The 14,292-nt window shown below is 36.1% G+C and overlaps 1 protein-coding gene across 2 annotated transcripts in view; it reads right to left on the reverse strand.

Moving 5' to 3' along the window:
* The window catches only part of CACNA2D1 (calcium voltage-gated channel auxiliary subunit alpha2delta 1), a 665,469-nt gene that overhangs the window by 74,951 nt on the left and 576,226 nt on the right, over positions 1-14,292 (reverse strand). For both annotated transcript variants that reach the window (XM_027838804.1, XM_027838803.1), the window contains exons 14-15: positions 13,212-13,261; positions 9,782-9,871 (exon numbers count right to left, since the gene is read on the reverse strand). In XM_027838804.1, the coding sequence (XP_027694605.1) occupies positions 9,782-9,871; positions 13,212-13,261 (140 nt within the window). The remainder of the gene's footprint in view (positions 1-9,781; positions 9,872-13,211; positions 13,262-14,292) is intronic.

Below are 14,292 nucleotides of genomic sequence, written 5' to 3' on the forward strand. Positions count from 1 at the left end.
TCTGATAGCAGGGGCCACCCACAATCAACAGCACTACAGTTTTCATTTTTCATTCTATTAAAATCTTGACTTGTCTTCACCTAATTTTTTTAAATCCCATTCTAGTCCCTTTCATGCTCTGGACTTATGACCTTATGCTAATTTAGAAGATTATAGTAATAATTTTTATTAGTATAGAGAATCATACTTCTGACCCTTTAGCTTTCTCATGTTATATTTAGTACTGTCTACCTTTCAAGAAAAGTACTTTCCAAAGACTCTCTCAGGAGTAAAATTGTGCATTTGATAGTAAAGTAGAAAAGGGAGCATAAAACAATAAACTCCTTTTCTTTCAGTACCAAACAGCAGATTTCCAGAAATTTCAGGAAACAATAATTTGTCCTGAATCAGTATATAAAAGGCAATTAATCTGATATTTAAAGTGATTAGAAATCAATTTTCTGTTACGTAAACATCGATAGTTTAGCCACTTGAAAATGGATGTACCAAAATGAACAATAATTAGCTGATTTCTTACCCCAAGCCATATTTAGCACCTTGAAATCTGAAAGTGATATTTTCATAAGTAACACTATTAGAGTAATTTATTCTGAGAAATTAAATTTACCAGGGTAAGTAATATTTATAATAGGACCACAGGTAGTAAAGTAGATTTAGAACTTGAAGGATGCTTCTTGATCATCTAATCTGAGCCTGCCTTCTTTTAAAATCGATTGAAAACTGAGACTGAGAACAGTGAAGGGCCGTGCTCATGGTCACACAGGTAGTAAGTAGCTGAGCCAGGATTCAAACTTGACTATTCAGGCCAAATGCAGAGACTGTGGTTGGGGACTACAACTGGGAATTATATAATGATACATAATCCCAAGGTTTCTTTGAAAGGACCACAATGGACCTGATCCCTAACATCAATTTTCTTAGTTTACTATGGTTTAAATCCAAACATGTGACTGGACCTAAAATCAATCCAAGCTGGTGGGAATGAGAGTTGGGGAAAGAAAAAAGGTTTAGGGAGGGCTATAACCTGGAGAAACAATTTCTCTACTCTGTCCCAAGTTCCCCCTCCCTTCTTCCACTCCGTAGCCCTCTGTTCTCTCCCCATGTTGCTGCCTTTCATAAATCACAAATATCTATAAATCAGTGATTGAATATGCAAATGCATACAAAATGATCCAAGGAAAGAGCCTCCCCTCCTTTCCATGAGCTCCCCCAATAGGAATGAGAATTTATATGTAATTTTCAAGATAACTGTGCAAAAAAAAGTACAGATAGTATTATATTTGAATTTTAGCCTCTGTCAACCAAAATTTCTTCTCTGAATTTTCACTGTTTACTTACATACTCACATAAAAACATTCACCTAAAATCTAAATGTTTTCAGCCTTCCAGTCTATCCTATGACCTGGGTATGAATATTCTTACTGCATAGATCTGATGGCATTACTCCCTTTGTCCAAAACACTTTAATGGCTCTGCATTGCATGAGTGAATAAAATCCAATTCCTTGCTAAATTACATCAATGAGTCTGTGATCTCACTGATTTCCACGCTTTGTCTGAAAACACAGACCACAATCCATCCATACCTGCCCTTCCTATGTTAACTCTTGTCCATATTCACTATAAATGTGTCACGGGGGCATATAACCTTGAAGCCCAATCTAACTTTCTGACCTTACCTTCCATTTTTACTTTACGTAAAGGATCTAGCCAGATTGAACTATCTTGGTGAGTTTTCTGGAACCCTCTTATGTCTCTGCCTTTGGTTATTCTGTTCCTTTTGCTTAGAATGTCTCTCCTCATCCTCTCCCCCCCTAGCCAGAGTAGCATAGACTATCCATCCCATCCCAAAAAGTCCAGGTCACATGTCATATTCTTTGTGACACTTTTCTTGATTTACTTTCACACTATCCCTGCACTGCCCACCCCAAAAGCTGACACTGATCTCTTCCTCCTCTGAATTCTTCTGATATTTTATAATACCTTTCTTATGCGACTTATTCAATTTAACTCTGTTATTATAGTTACTTTTGCATTCATTCAGCCCACAAAAATGTATTGAGCATCCACTCAGTTTGACTGTAAACTTCTTGAAGTTAGGAAATGTCTCTTATTCATTTATGTATCCCTTGCAGCAATTAGCACCACTCAACACAGATGAGTCACTTGAGAAATGTTTGTTAAATGAAGTGTAGAAATCTGTGACATCTCTATGATTGTGCCCCAGGATTTTATAAGACAGTTTAATGGGTATTCTTCAGGGTCTGCTGAATAAAACAATGCAATCAACCCAGGCAGGCAGTGTTTTTTGGCTTCATTAAAAGTGACTTTTTTTTTCCAGGTTGAAAAGACATACTTAGAGATCACATGAACTTTCTCTTAACATCACTTATGCTATCAGTTAGAACTTCAGCAGAAAACCAGACATTCTGGTCAATGAACTTTTGGCCATAGGAAATACAGCAGGGCACAATAATTGTTTTCTCAGTCACACGGTGTCCCATGATGGTCTTACAGAAATTGAAGCACTATGACCACAGCACAACTTTTGTTGACCATGTGAACTTGTGTAACTATGGGAGGTTGGGATGAACATTCAGCAGTATTTTTAGCATGGATTGAGGTAAGCAAGCCTTACTTTATCTATATCAGAAGGGAAGACTGTGGCTAATAGTGCTTATTTTTCCCCCAACTTCCTGTATCTGTTTATTTTACAAGAACTAACCGATAAGTAGCCAGAAGAGCAGAGTATCTCGTTCTTCGTGTTCTGTGTCATATTCAGCAAAATAAGGCCAACTAAGTGGGGGAAAGGTTATTGAATCAGCATTTTATTTTCCAGGACAGCCATGCTAATTTTGTTCATGTCCCTAAGCACTAAGGAATTATCACCAATAAGGATAATAGTATCACAGCTTTGGTGTTTTGTAAAGAAAAATTAACATTTGACCCAGGGAAATGAATTATGTAGTTTAAATAAAGCAATTTCATCATTTTTTGCAATTTAAATTATTATCCCTGGCATAAGCCTTAATATAAGTTAGCATTAGGAGTTGCCTTTACCGTGGTATGGCACTCCATGTTAATCTACAAATTGATACTTAGTAATAATTGGCCCTGCAAATAATGGGAACTTCTAGGAATTACTAAAACTCTTTCCCTGATTGTTAGGTAATCTAATTTTACAAATGGACTTAAACAATCAAATCAAGGTTGCATCATCACAAGACAATCACCATATGTAATACCTTTAAAAAAAACCTACTAAAGTCATGCCTAAGTTTAAAAGTATAAATAAGCATTAAGTAAGACAGCATTGGCATAATAGATAGTGGGCCCTAATTTCAGGAAGACCTGGGTTTAAGTCTTGCCTCTGACACGCATTAATTGGCTATTACTGTGACTGTGGTTAAGATGCTTAACTTTGCAGTTTCCCAGACAACTGTTCAAGACTATAAATTATAGATGAATTCCCCATCCTACATCAGTGGAAGTATGTATCACACTGGAAGGTCCTCATACTTGTGAAATCCCAGATCTGAAGCAAAAAATATGGATGCATATATTTTAAAACCAATTTTTGTTTGTTGCTTTTATGTAATACAACTTGCTTCTTTAATTTGGAAAGGATGGAGATTTGTGAAGAATGACGAGTGGTAGATGACTGAATTGAGATACCAGAAGATTTCACCTGGCTGGGATGGTAGAATAAAACTCTGAAGATAAAAGTAAGATACACATTAAGTCATGTACTTAGGTTAAAAAAAAAAAAGCCTAAGTATGATATAAGGCAGACGTGATGACATAGTTAATAAGCAAGAAAAAAAATCACCAAAATTAGGGGTTCTCATAGATTATGACCTCCATATGAGTCCCCAGTATGAGGAGGCAGAATACAAGCAAATGAGAAATTAGACTACATCAATACAATTATAGTATCCTACAATGACAGGAGTGATGAGATAGCTATTTCCTTTACTAGTCTTCTTTCTAATTATAGGCATTCTCCAAGGTAGAGTTCTGAGGCCTCTATTCTTTCTTTTCATTCTCTGTTGGGTACACAGAGCACATGAGAAGGAAGTAGGTGGTGTGGTAGACTGAGCACCAGACTTGGATTCAGGAAAACACAAGATCATATCTTGCCTCAGATACTTCCTAGTTATGTCAGTCTGGACAAATCACTTAATCTCTCAGTCTCAGTTTCCCCATACATATATATATATACACATATACATACATATATATGTATACATATACATATACATATATATATATGTATATACATCTCCAAACAAGGATATATTAACATGTAACTCATGGGCTGCTGGTGGTGATGGGTTTCAAATGAGATTAGATATATACATTGCAAATCTTAAAGGGCAATGTAAATTGTAGCTATTATTATTATTGTACTTATTACATACATATATTGACTAAAGTCATACAGAGACTATATCTAGGGCTATGTGTTCACTTCCGGGAATGACATTTTTTTCTTCACCAGGACTAGTTCACACTATCTCAGTGATTCAGGCAATGAATTTAAACACAATTAAATATGTGTGGACCACAAAATCCTAATTAAAATGACATGATAGGAATTGGAGTTGTGGTTTTATCTATATGGAGAACTCCCTGGTAAGAAAACTCTCTACCATTGCTGCAACTTATATACTTAAGGACTTGTATAATTACTAGCAAAAATGTGCTGTATCTTCCATCCCATATTTATCATGGCAGCAAAGCTGGAGCAGAAAGATACATTACACAGCAACAGGAATACCACTAAACTGCCAGGACCCCAGCTTCCCATATATAGGACTTTTTATATTCCAAATAACAAGGAAGCAAAAGTCCAGTTCAAGCCTTAGTCCGGCAGTCCAACTGGATGGCCTCCCTGGCCCTTTTATGAAAAACTTTTCCAGCTTATGTAAAACAGATACCATTTCTACCACACTATTTTAATAAGAACTTTGCCAAGAAGGACCTTATCTACAAGAGGTTGACTCAGATGATGAAGAGGCTAGAGGCAATGTCATGAGGATTAGCTGAAGAAATTAAGGGATGTTTGAGTCTGGGCAAGAGAATACCTAAAGGGACCAAAAATAGTGGTATTCGGATATTTAGATATTTGAAAAATTGCCATTTTGAAGAGACAGATTTATTCTGCTTGGCCTTGAAATGAAAAACTAGGAAATTCAAAAATGCTGAAGTGATAAAAAGGCCAATTTCAATTCAACATAAGGAGAAATAATTATAGAGCTTTCCAAAAGTTAACCATATTGCTTCAGGGGATGGTGAATTCCAAAAGCGGAAGTTAAATATATCAAAATGGTAGTAGTCAAGAATCTGGGAGCATGTTAGAAAATATAGAACTGGACAAAATAAGGACCAACTTCCTGAAATTCCAACAATAAAGGAAAGACTGTACTCTTATTAGAAACATACAGGAATATATTAAAAGGTACTGCTTCATGGCTGCCCTTTGTTATTAGGACAGAATCAGGGATACTTTTTGCAAATGTGGCACTTCTGTGCGGCAGGAGCTACAGAGAAGGTATAAAAGGGGAGGGTAGTCTAGGGTAAGAAGGGCAAGGACTGCTGAAGAATTATCTGTAGGCATGCAACACCAGCTTCCTGCCAAGGATACTACCATCTGAAGAGCCAACCCAGAGAACAATAATTTAGAATAATAATAAACAACACATGTGATCACAATACAGATTTTTACCTTGCATGTACATTTGGGTTCAATTAATAAACAAGTATGTATTAAATACTTATATACTAAGTAATAATGAATTCTTTACTCTTTAAAATTACATAGTACTTTATACCTCTCCTACAGTTCTTTAGAACTCCACAGAGCTTCATACCTCTTTTATACTGTTAATATATTCTGTTCTGCCCTAAATTTTCTAAATATTTGTAGTCATTTTATGTTGTTCTGTGTTTTATTATTAACTAAAAGCTCAGAGGTTATATCTTATTTACCTTTGTATCTAAAGCTCAGTGCTTTGAACGTATTGGTGTTTAATAGTTAAATCAGTGCAAATATTAAAAAGATAAGATTATTTCTTGTTAATATTTGTCACTATTGTTTTTGGTGAAATGCTATGATCCTAAAAATTCATAATTATTTACGTAAAATAACCATATTTTTTCCACAGTTCTAATCAACTTGAGAATTGTGATATAATTTTTACAAAATAAAGGGGAAAACCCCAGCACACTGAGAATTAACAAAACAAGGGGGAACAGCAGGTTCTGAGAGTCACATTTATGGGGAGGTGGCACAGAGAGGAGAAAGGCAACAGAAAAGTAGGTAGAAATCATTAGTATGGAGGCGGAGCCAAGATGGCAGAGGGAAAGCAGTGACTGTCTTAAGCCCTCCAAATACGTAAAAAAAAAATGGCTCTAAACAAATTCTAAAGCAGCAGAACCCACAAAAAGACAGAGTGAAACAAATTTCCAGCCAAAGACAGCCCGGATGGGTGATTGGAAAGGTATATCGCGCCAGGCGGGGAGAGGAGCGCAGTTTGGCGTAGGCGTGCAGGCCGCAGTGACCCTGGAGCAGGCCTCAGAGGACTGATTCGTGGGCAGCTGTGGTGGTTTCCAAACTTCTCAACCCCTGAACACCAAAGACAACTTAGGAGGTCAGTGGGAAAAGTCTGTGACTGAGGTGAGAGAGGAGCTAGGTCTCAGCCGCAAGTCTCGAGTGCGACCTGGGGCAGCGGCTTTTTCCTGAGCTTCAGGCCCACAGACTGAGGGGGAATTGATCAGAGGGGATTGCAGGGATCTCTTTGCCAGTGCTGAGGCAGGAATCTCTTGCTTTACCGGCGCTTGGATCTGGGTCACAGTTCTGAGGGGCAGTACTGGGGTGAGGAGGAATGCTGGTGTGGTGGAGCTTGTTGTGGTGGTGGAGAGAAAACACCTCACCCCTTATCATACCACCTTGGAAGAACTGAAAATTTACAGGTCCCTAGAAGTACCTCTGAAAACAGCCGTACAAACCCCCAAAGCTTGGGACAGTACATTCTCCACATTGGAAGCAGACTCTTACTTTAACAAAGAGTTTAAAATTCAAGTAATTGGCCAGGATCATGAGCAAGCAGCGCAAAAAGAGTCAGACTATATTATCTTACTTTGGTGACAAAGAAGATCAAAACATGCAACCAGAAGAAGACAACAAAACCAAAGCTCCTACATCAAAAGCCTCCAAGAAAAATATAAATCAGTCCCAGGCCTTGAAAGAGCTCAAAAAGGATTTTTGAGAAGCAAGTAAGAGAAGTAGAGGAAAAACTGAGAGTGATGCAAGAAAATCATGAAAAACAACTCAACAGCTTGCTAAAGGAGACCCCCCAAAAATACTGAAGAAAATAACACCTTAAAAAATAGCCTAACCCAAATGGCAGAAGAGGGCAAAAAGCCAATGAGGAGAAGAATGCCCTAAAAAGCAAAATTGGCCAAATGGAAAAGGAAATCCAAAAGATTACTGAAGAAAATACTTCCTTAAAAATTAGAATAGAGCAATTGGAAGCTAGTGACTTTATGAGAAATCAAGACACTGACACTGTAAAACAGTGTAAAACAAATCCAAAAGAATGAAAAATTAGAAAACAATGTGAAATATCTCACTGGAAAAACAACTGACCTGGAAAATAGATCCAGGAGAGAGAATTTAAAAATTATGGGACTATCTGAAATCCATGATCAAAAAAAAGAGCCTAGAATAATTTTTCAAAAAATTATCAAGGAAAACTGTCCTGATATTTTAGAACCAGAGGGCAAAATAGAAATTGAAAGAATCCACTGATCTCCTCCTGAAAGAGATCCCCAAAGGAAAACTCCTAGGAATATTGTAGCCAAATTCCAGAGTTCCCAGGTCAAGGAGAAAATATTGCAAGCAGCCAGAAAGAAACAATTCAAGTATTGTGGAAACACAATCAGGATAACACAAGATTTAGCTGCTTCTACATTAAGGGACCGCAGGGCATGAAATATAATATTCCAGAGAGCAAAGGAGATAGGATTACAACCAAGAATCACCTACCCAGCGAAACTGAGTATAATCCTGCAGGGGAAAAAATGGTCATTCAGTGAAATAGAGGACTTTCAAGCATTCTTGATGAAAAGACCAGAGTTGAATAGAAAATTTGATTTTCAAATATAAGACTCGAGTAGAACATGAAGCGGTAAACAGGAAAGAGAAAATCATAAGAGACTTATTAAGGTTGAACTGTTTACATTCCTGCATGGAAAGATGATATTTGTAACTCACATGACCTTTGTCAGTATTAGGGTAGTTGGAGGGGAAAAAATTATATGTACGTATATATAGATATAGATAGATAGATAGAGGGCACAGGGTGAGTTGAAAATGAAGGGGTCATATCTGGAGAATAAAATTAAGGGGTGAGAGAGGAATATACTAGGAGAAGGAGAAAGGGAGAGGTAGAATGGGGCAAATTATCCCACAAAAAAAAAACCCAAAAGAAAACAGAAAAGAAAAGGCTCTTACAGTGGAGGGGAAATGGGGGAAGGTGACAGGGAATGAGTGAATCTTATTCTCATAGGATTTGACTTAAGGAGGGAATAACATACACACTCAATTGGGTGTGGAAATCTGTCTTACCCTACAGTAAAATGGGGGGGGGAAGGGGACAAGAGAGTAGGGGAATGACAGAGAGGAGGGCAGATTGGGAAAGGGAGTAATCAGAATCAAATACTTCTGAGGAGGGACAGGGTCAAAAGAAAGAATAGAATAAATGGATGGGCAGGATAGGATTAAGGGAAATAGAGTTAGTTTTTCACAGCATGTCTACTATGGAAGTGTTTTGCATAACTGCACATATATAACCTATATTTAGTTGCTTGACTTATCAATGAAGGTGGGTGGGGAGGGAGGAAGGGAGAAAATTTGGAATCCAAAGTTTAAAAACACATGTTTAAAAAAAATGTTTTCACATGCATCTGGGAAATAAGAAATACAGGAAATGGAGTACAGAAATCCATCCTGCCCTACAGGAAAATAGAAGGGGAAGGGGATAAGAGAAGGGGGCGAGAGATAGAAGGGAAGGCAGACTAGGGGAAAGGGTATTTAGAATGCATGCCATCTTTGGGTGGGGGAGGGGTGAGATGGGGTGAAAATTTGGAACTCAAAATCTTGTGGAAGTAAATGTTGAAAACAAAAAAATAAATAAAAAAAAATTACTGAACAAAAAAAAAGAAAAGAAAATGAGAGACCGAGACAGAAAGACAGAGAAATATAGGAGAGGGTAGAGAGGGAGAGAAAAGAGAGGGAAGAGGGGAGAGAGAAAAGGAGGAAGGGAAAGAAGGAGACTGGGGAGAGAGACAAAGAGAATGTGTATGTGTGTATGTGTGTGTGTGTATATGAGAGAGAGACAGAGACAGAGAGAGAGAAGGGAGAGAGAGACACACACAGAGAGAGACAGAGAAAGAGAAAGAGTTCAGTGACTAATATTACTTCCATAAAACACAATGGACTGTAAAAGAAACATCATATTTAAAATACAACAGCTAAGCAAGTGTTCAGCTATGGTTATCAGACTGAAACTGATGGCCTGTAAGTATTGCTAGAAATCTGTTTCCAAGACCTCTTCTTGCATTTCTTGTTTCCCCACATCTCAGAGAAGCTTATTACAAGCTACTCTGGAGAAAATATATAATACAACTTGAACACAGATTATCATTAAAAAAAAAAGAAATCATTAGTATGCCAGAATTATGACATTCATCTCTGCATAAACAACAGAAAACCTTACCAGTGCATCCAAGTATACATTGGTCCACTGGACTTGCTTGGCTTTATCTCCTGCCAAAACCATTGGTCTTCCCAGGACATCCAAATATTCCTATTCAAATGATAGAAAAGTCAATCACTTGATAAGTGATTATAAAAAATGACCAACAAGTATATTAAAATAAGGAAAAATCCATAAAAAGATCAAGTGAGCTGAAATAATGGGGAAAATAAACATCTTAATGATCACTTCATTCCTTCCATGGACTATGCAAAGTGATATTCTGTCATGCTTTGAGTCAGCAGTATGTAACTCATTCTGTGTGACATATTCCACCCTATTTCTCATCCTGGAACAATCTGGTTATTCTCTTCAGGCATAAAAAGAAGATATTTTTGTATTTTTCTTGTCGTTTGTCTTATAAAAGGAACTACCAAAAACTACGATTTACAGGATGGAGTGCTGATTTTAAAAATAAATAAATAAAGCAAGCCCAAGTCTGCTTTCATATCAGAGATTGGCTGAAATTCAAAAGTGCATTTAAACATATCAACAAATAAATGAAATACTACGCCAGATCTCCACAGTAGATTCAAATGCAGCTGCTGTTCTATTTCAGCACTGAATGTAGTCAGTGTTTACATTTTAAACAAATTCAATGTTATTTTAAAAATGTAGACTTTCATTCTGTAATAATATAGATTATGATTTTTTAAACAGCAATCATATGAGCAGTCAAATTTCTTGCAGAAATAATATATAATTACTTAAATTACCGTGGTGTTCCATCTTCTTATGATATGTTACAAGTAGATAACTGATCTAGGATTTTGCTGTAGACATGAGGTTTTGGTTTGTCTGCTTTTTCTTAACTTCATTTTCTCTTAAAGTAAACTCTCACTTAATCATAATCTCCCTTTGGAGATCTTCCTCCTGAAAATCTATGGGTACCCATCCTATCTTGAAATATCTTTTGACCATTTAGCCACCAAATTGATTGGGAATGTATTTTTATTATATTGATGGTGAGAGCTAAATCTCTCCTATCTCAAAAGTTAGAATTAAACAAATTTGGAGCTAGAATGGACCTGAAAGTTCATTTAGTCCAGGGATTCCTCATCTTTTTTCACAGAGCCCTTTAGCAAAATGGTGAAGCCTACAGACTCCTTCTTGGAATAATGTTTTTAAAGGTATGAAAGAAAATACAAAAGATTACAAAAGAAATCAGTCATATTGAAATGCAGTTATCAAAATATATAAAGAACCAAGTTCACACATCCTGGATTAAAAACCCCTAATCTATTCATTTTATATATAATACAAATGAATCCCAGAGCTACATGATTTGATTTTAAAAAAAAAACATCAAAACAACTATTCTCTTTAATCTTTTTTCCTTTCTTTCCAACTTGCTTAGACACAGAGAACATTGATCTTTTTTTTAAATTTTTTTTGCAATTTCTATACTTAGTGTAGTTGAATAACACCCACAGTTGAAACCTATTTAATTACACAGTAGTAAGAACAACAGCTAGCATTTATATAGAGCTTTAAGGTTTACCAAGTATTTTACATCTGTTATCTCAATAGATGCTTACAACAATCCTGTGAGATAGGTGCTATTCTTACACCCCCTCCTCTTTTATATGAGGAAACTGAGACACTAGAAGTGACTTCAGACAGAAGCTTTCTAATCTAATACTATCACCTTATAGATGAGGAAACTGGAACACTAGAAGGTTAAGCGATCTGTTCACATTCGCAAAAGTAATTAATGTCAGAGGAAGGATTTGAACCCAGCTTCTCTGGCTCCAGGGCTTTATCTTCTCTACCACATAGAACCCATTCCTCTTTAGAACGAATGACCCTGTATGACTGAACTTGAAGCCATGAGCTGGAACATGAGAGACACTCCACTACCACATCTTGTGGCCATGAGACATAGCTGTAAGAATTAGAGCAACAGTACCACCTGGCAGAGACAGTGGAGACAAAGCACAGTAGGAGCAACACAGTGGCACCACCAGAGAAAACTGGCAACTTAGCAGCATAGGAGGAGTGAGTTGCTTCTGTGCATGTGTTTTCAAGTCACACATGATCCCAATGTCCATGCCCTGCCACCTGTGTTCCTTAACTGGATGTGCTCTTTCCCTTGATGGTATCTATATTTGTGGAAGGGTATACCACTGGTTTATGGGAGAAAATGTTCAACTTGCTATTCCCTTTACTGTGCTATTTCATTAAAAACTTCTGTGTTGAACTGATTGGGTCCCTTTGCTGCCTAGAAAAATAAACAGATTAACATGGGGTTTATGAGTTATGAATGTGAGTATATGTGGACCCAGAGAGTACCATAAACTTGGAAGAGCTTTTCTAGGAGCCCTGTATATGACAGAAGGTGCCCCAGATGCTGCAGAGTGTACCACAGACATCTGGGAGATTCCTGTGTTAATCACAACCAGCAGAACCATTGTGAGATGTCTCTCCTATCCTGACTCTAGGGTAGGTTAGCGTTGCTATATGGAATGTTACAAAGAGTAAGCAACAGTATTTTCACCAGGAAAAAAATAATTAGTTCTCTCCAAAATTCTAATGGTCTTTCTTGTTACGGAGTGAGTTTTGTCTCATTGGAGGTTTTCAAAAGAGGCTACATGATTAATTGTCAAATGTCATATATGTCATGGTGAGGATTCCTTTTGGGTATGGGTTGGATTAGATGGCAAATGAGATCTCTTCTGTGTCTAAAATTCTATGACTGACACCAAAACATAGTATAGTAACGGAGTCAGGAAACTTGGATTCAATTGTATCTCATAAACATAGTACATTTGTGATTCTGACCAAGTTGCTAAACTTTTCTTTGCCTCACTTTCCTAATCTATAAAATGAATGGGGTGAATTCAATTGCTTTTAAAGTATTTTAGGGTTGTATCATCTTATGACCACAGCTCTATCTAGAGTCTATATGTAATTTGGCCATTAATGTTTCTTGTTCTATCACATATATGTGTGTATATGTATGACTCTGTTGCATATATACATATATACACATACCCCTTCATATTCAAAGTCACAATCTAAATCTTTGCAAAAAACTAGAATAAAGTTTTAAATTTTATAAATATAAATTATGAATTATAAAAATATATAGTTGAAATTTCAGTGAACTTTCATTGGATTTCTTGTCTACACTCCATTTATATTATAAAGATAAAAAGAAATTTGCATCATGTTTTACTTGGGTTGTGATATATGTAGCAAATATTGAAAGAGAAAAAAATAATTATCTCATAAATGAAAAAGTGCCCATAACTTTAAGTGTACTTTTTTATATGAGGATAAACTTTGTTACTTCATTTTCTGATGTATTTTCTTCCTCTGATGCTTTTTAAATTTTTATATAAAATAACATTTTGTTCTTCTGAAAATCAGTTTGAGATTACAGTCCTACCTGAGTATTGATCCTTATAGCTCCAATAGATGGAATTTCATAATAATAACCTGAAATAAACAAAAGATACACTGTTTTACCAAAAATTAAGGAAACACATATCTTGTAGTTATAGGCTCATTTCTGGTTGGTGGAGTACAAAGTAGAACACCAAAATACTCTAATTTTTGAAAAGCAATGAATTATTACCAAAAGAGAATGATAGTAAAATGTAAATAATGGACATTATGTCAGACCCCTTAACCTGTTTTAAAGAGATATAAAATGAATTTTTATATATCTGTTCAAAGCAGTAAGGAAACTATAGTATAATCCAAATGAATGCCCCCAGAGGAGAAACAAAATCATGTGATCAGCATTTATTTGAAATTGATTAATGTCTAGTGTAATTATTTGCTTAAAGTCAATCTCAATAATAAATACAGTATGTTTATGATACTCTAAGTATTAAACCAAAAAATTAAAACTAATCAATTCACATCACATTTTTCTTGAAGACATGCATTCAAATTCTACTTCTGACGCATAGTAACTATATGACATTAGACAAATCATAACCTATGAGAGTTCTCCACAAGTCTCTAAGATTATAGGTTGCAGAAAGAGTTCCATCTTCCATTGGTAGAAGGGGTCAGTCTAGAATTCCTAGTTTTAGTCCCTACTGATATCTGAACCATAGAGTAACACTGTGTAGTTACATACTTTCATTTGAATAGATAAAGCAATGATTTTTGAGAAAAAAAGTTAATAGCTTTAATGGTGTCAGGGGAAAAATGTAAAGTAGCAATTTAAAATTTCTTTTAGTAGAAAGACTCACCAATTTTTAACTCACTCTGCTTATACTACTGCTGTATTTTTTTTAAACCAGTTTGGCATTCTCTCATTTCAGTTCTATTCAATTCACATTTCTTCAGAACTGTCTGAATGCATGGTGGTTCTGCATTCTTAATGTAGACCAGCTCTGAACTAAGAAAATGCAGTTTAAAAAATGAAAATCATACTGATATTTCAAGTAGAAGAGAAGGACCCGGGATTGAATTATCCTAATGTTTGCTTGAACTGCTATCGTAGATCTGGGTTT

Source organism: Vombatus ursinus, unplaced genomic scaffold (genome assembly GCF_900497805.2).
Source record: "Vombatus ursinus unplaced genomic scaffold, bare-nosed wombat genome assembly UNPS02014830.1, whole genome shotgun sequence".
NCBI lineage: Eukaryota > Metazoa > Chordata > Mammalia > Diprotodontia > Vombatidae > Vombatus > Vombatus ursinus.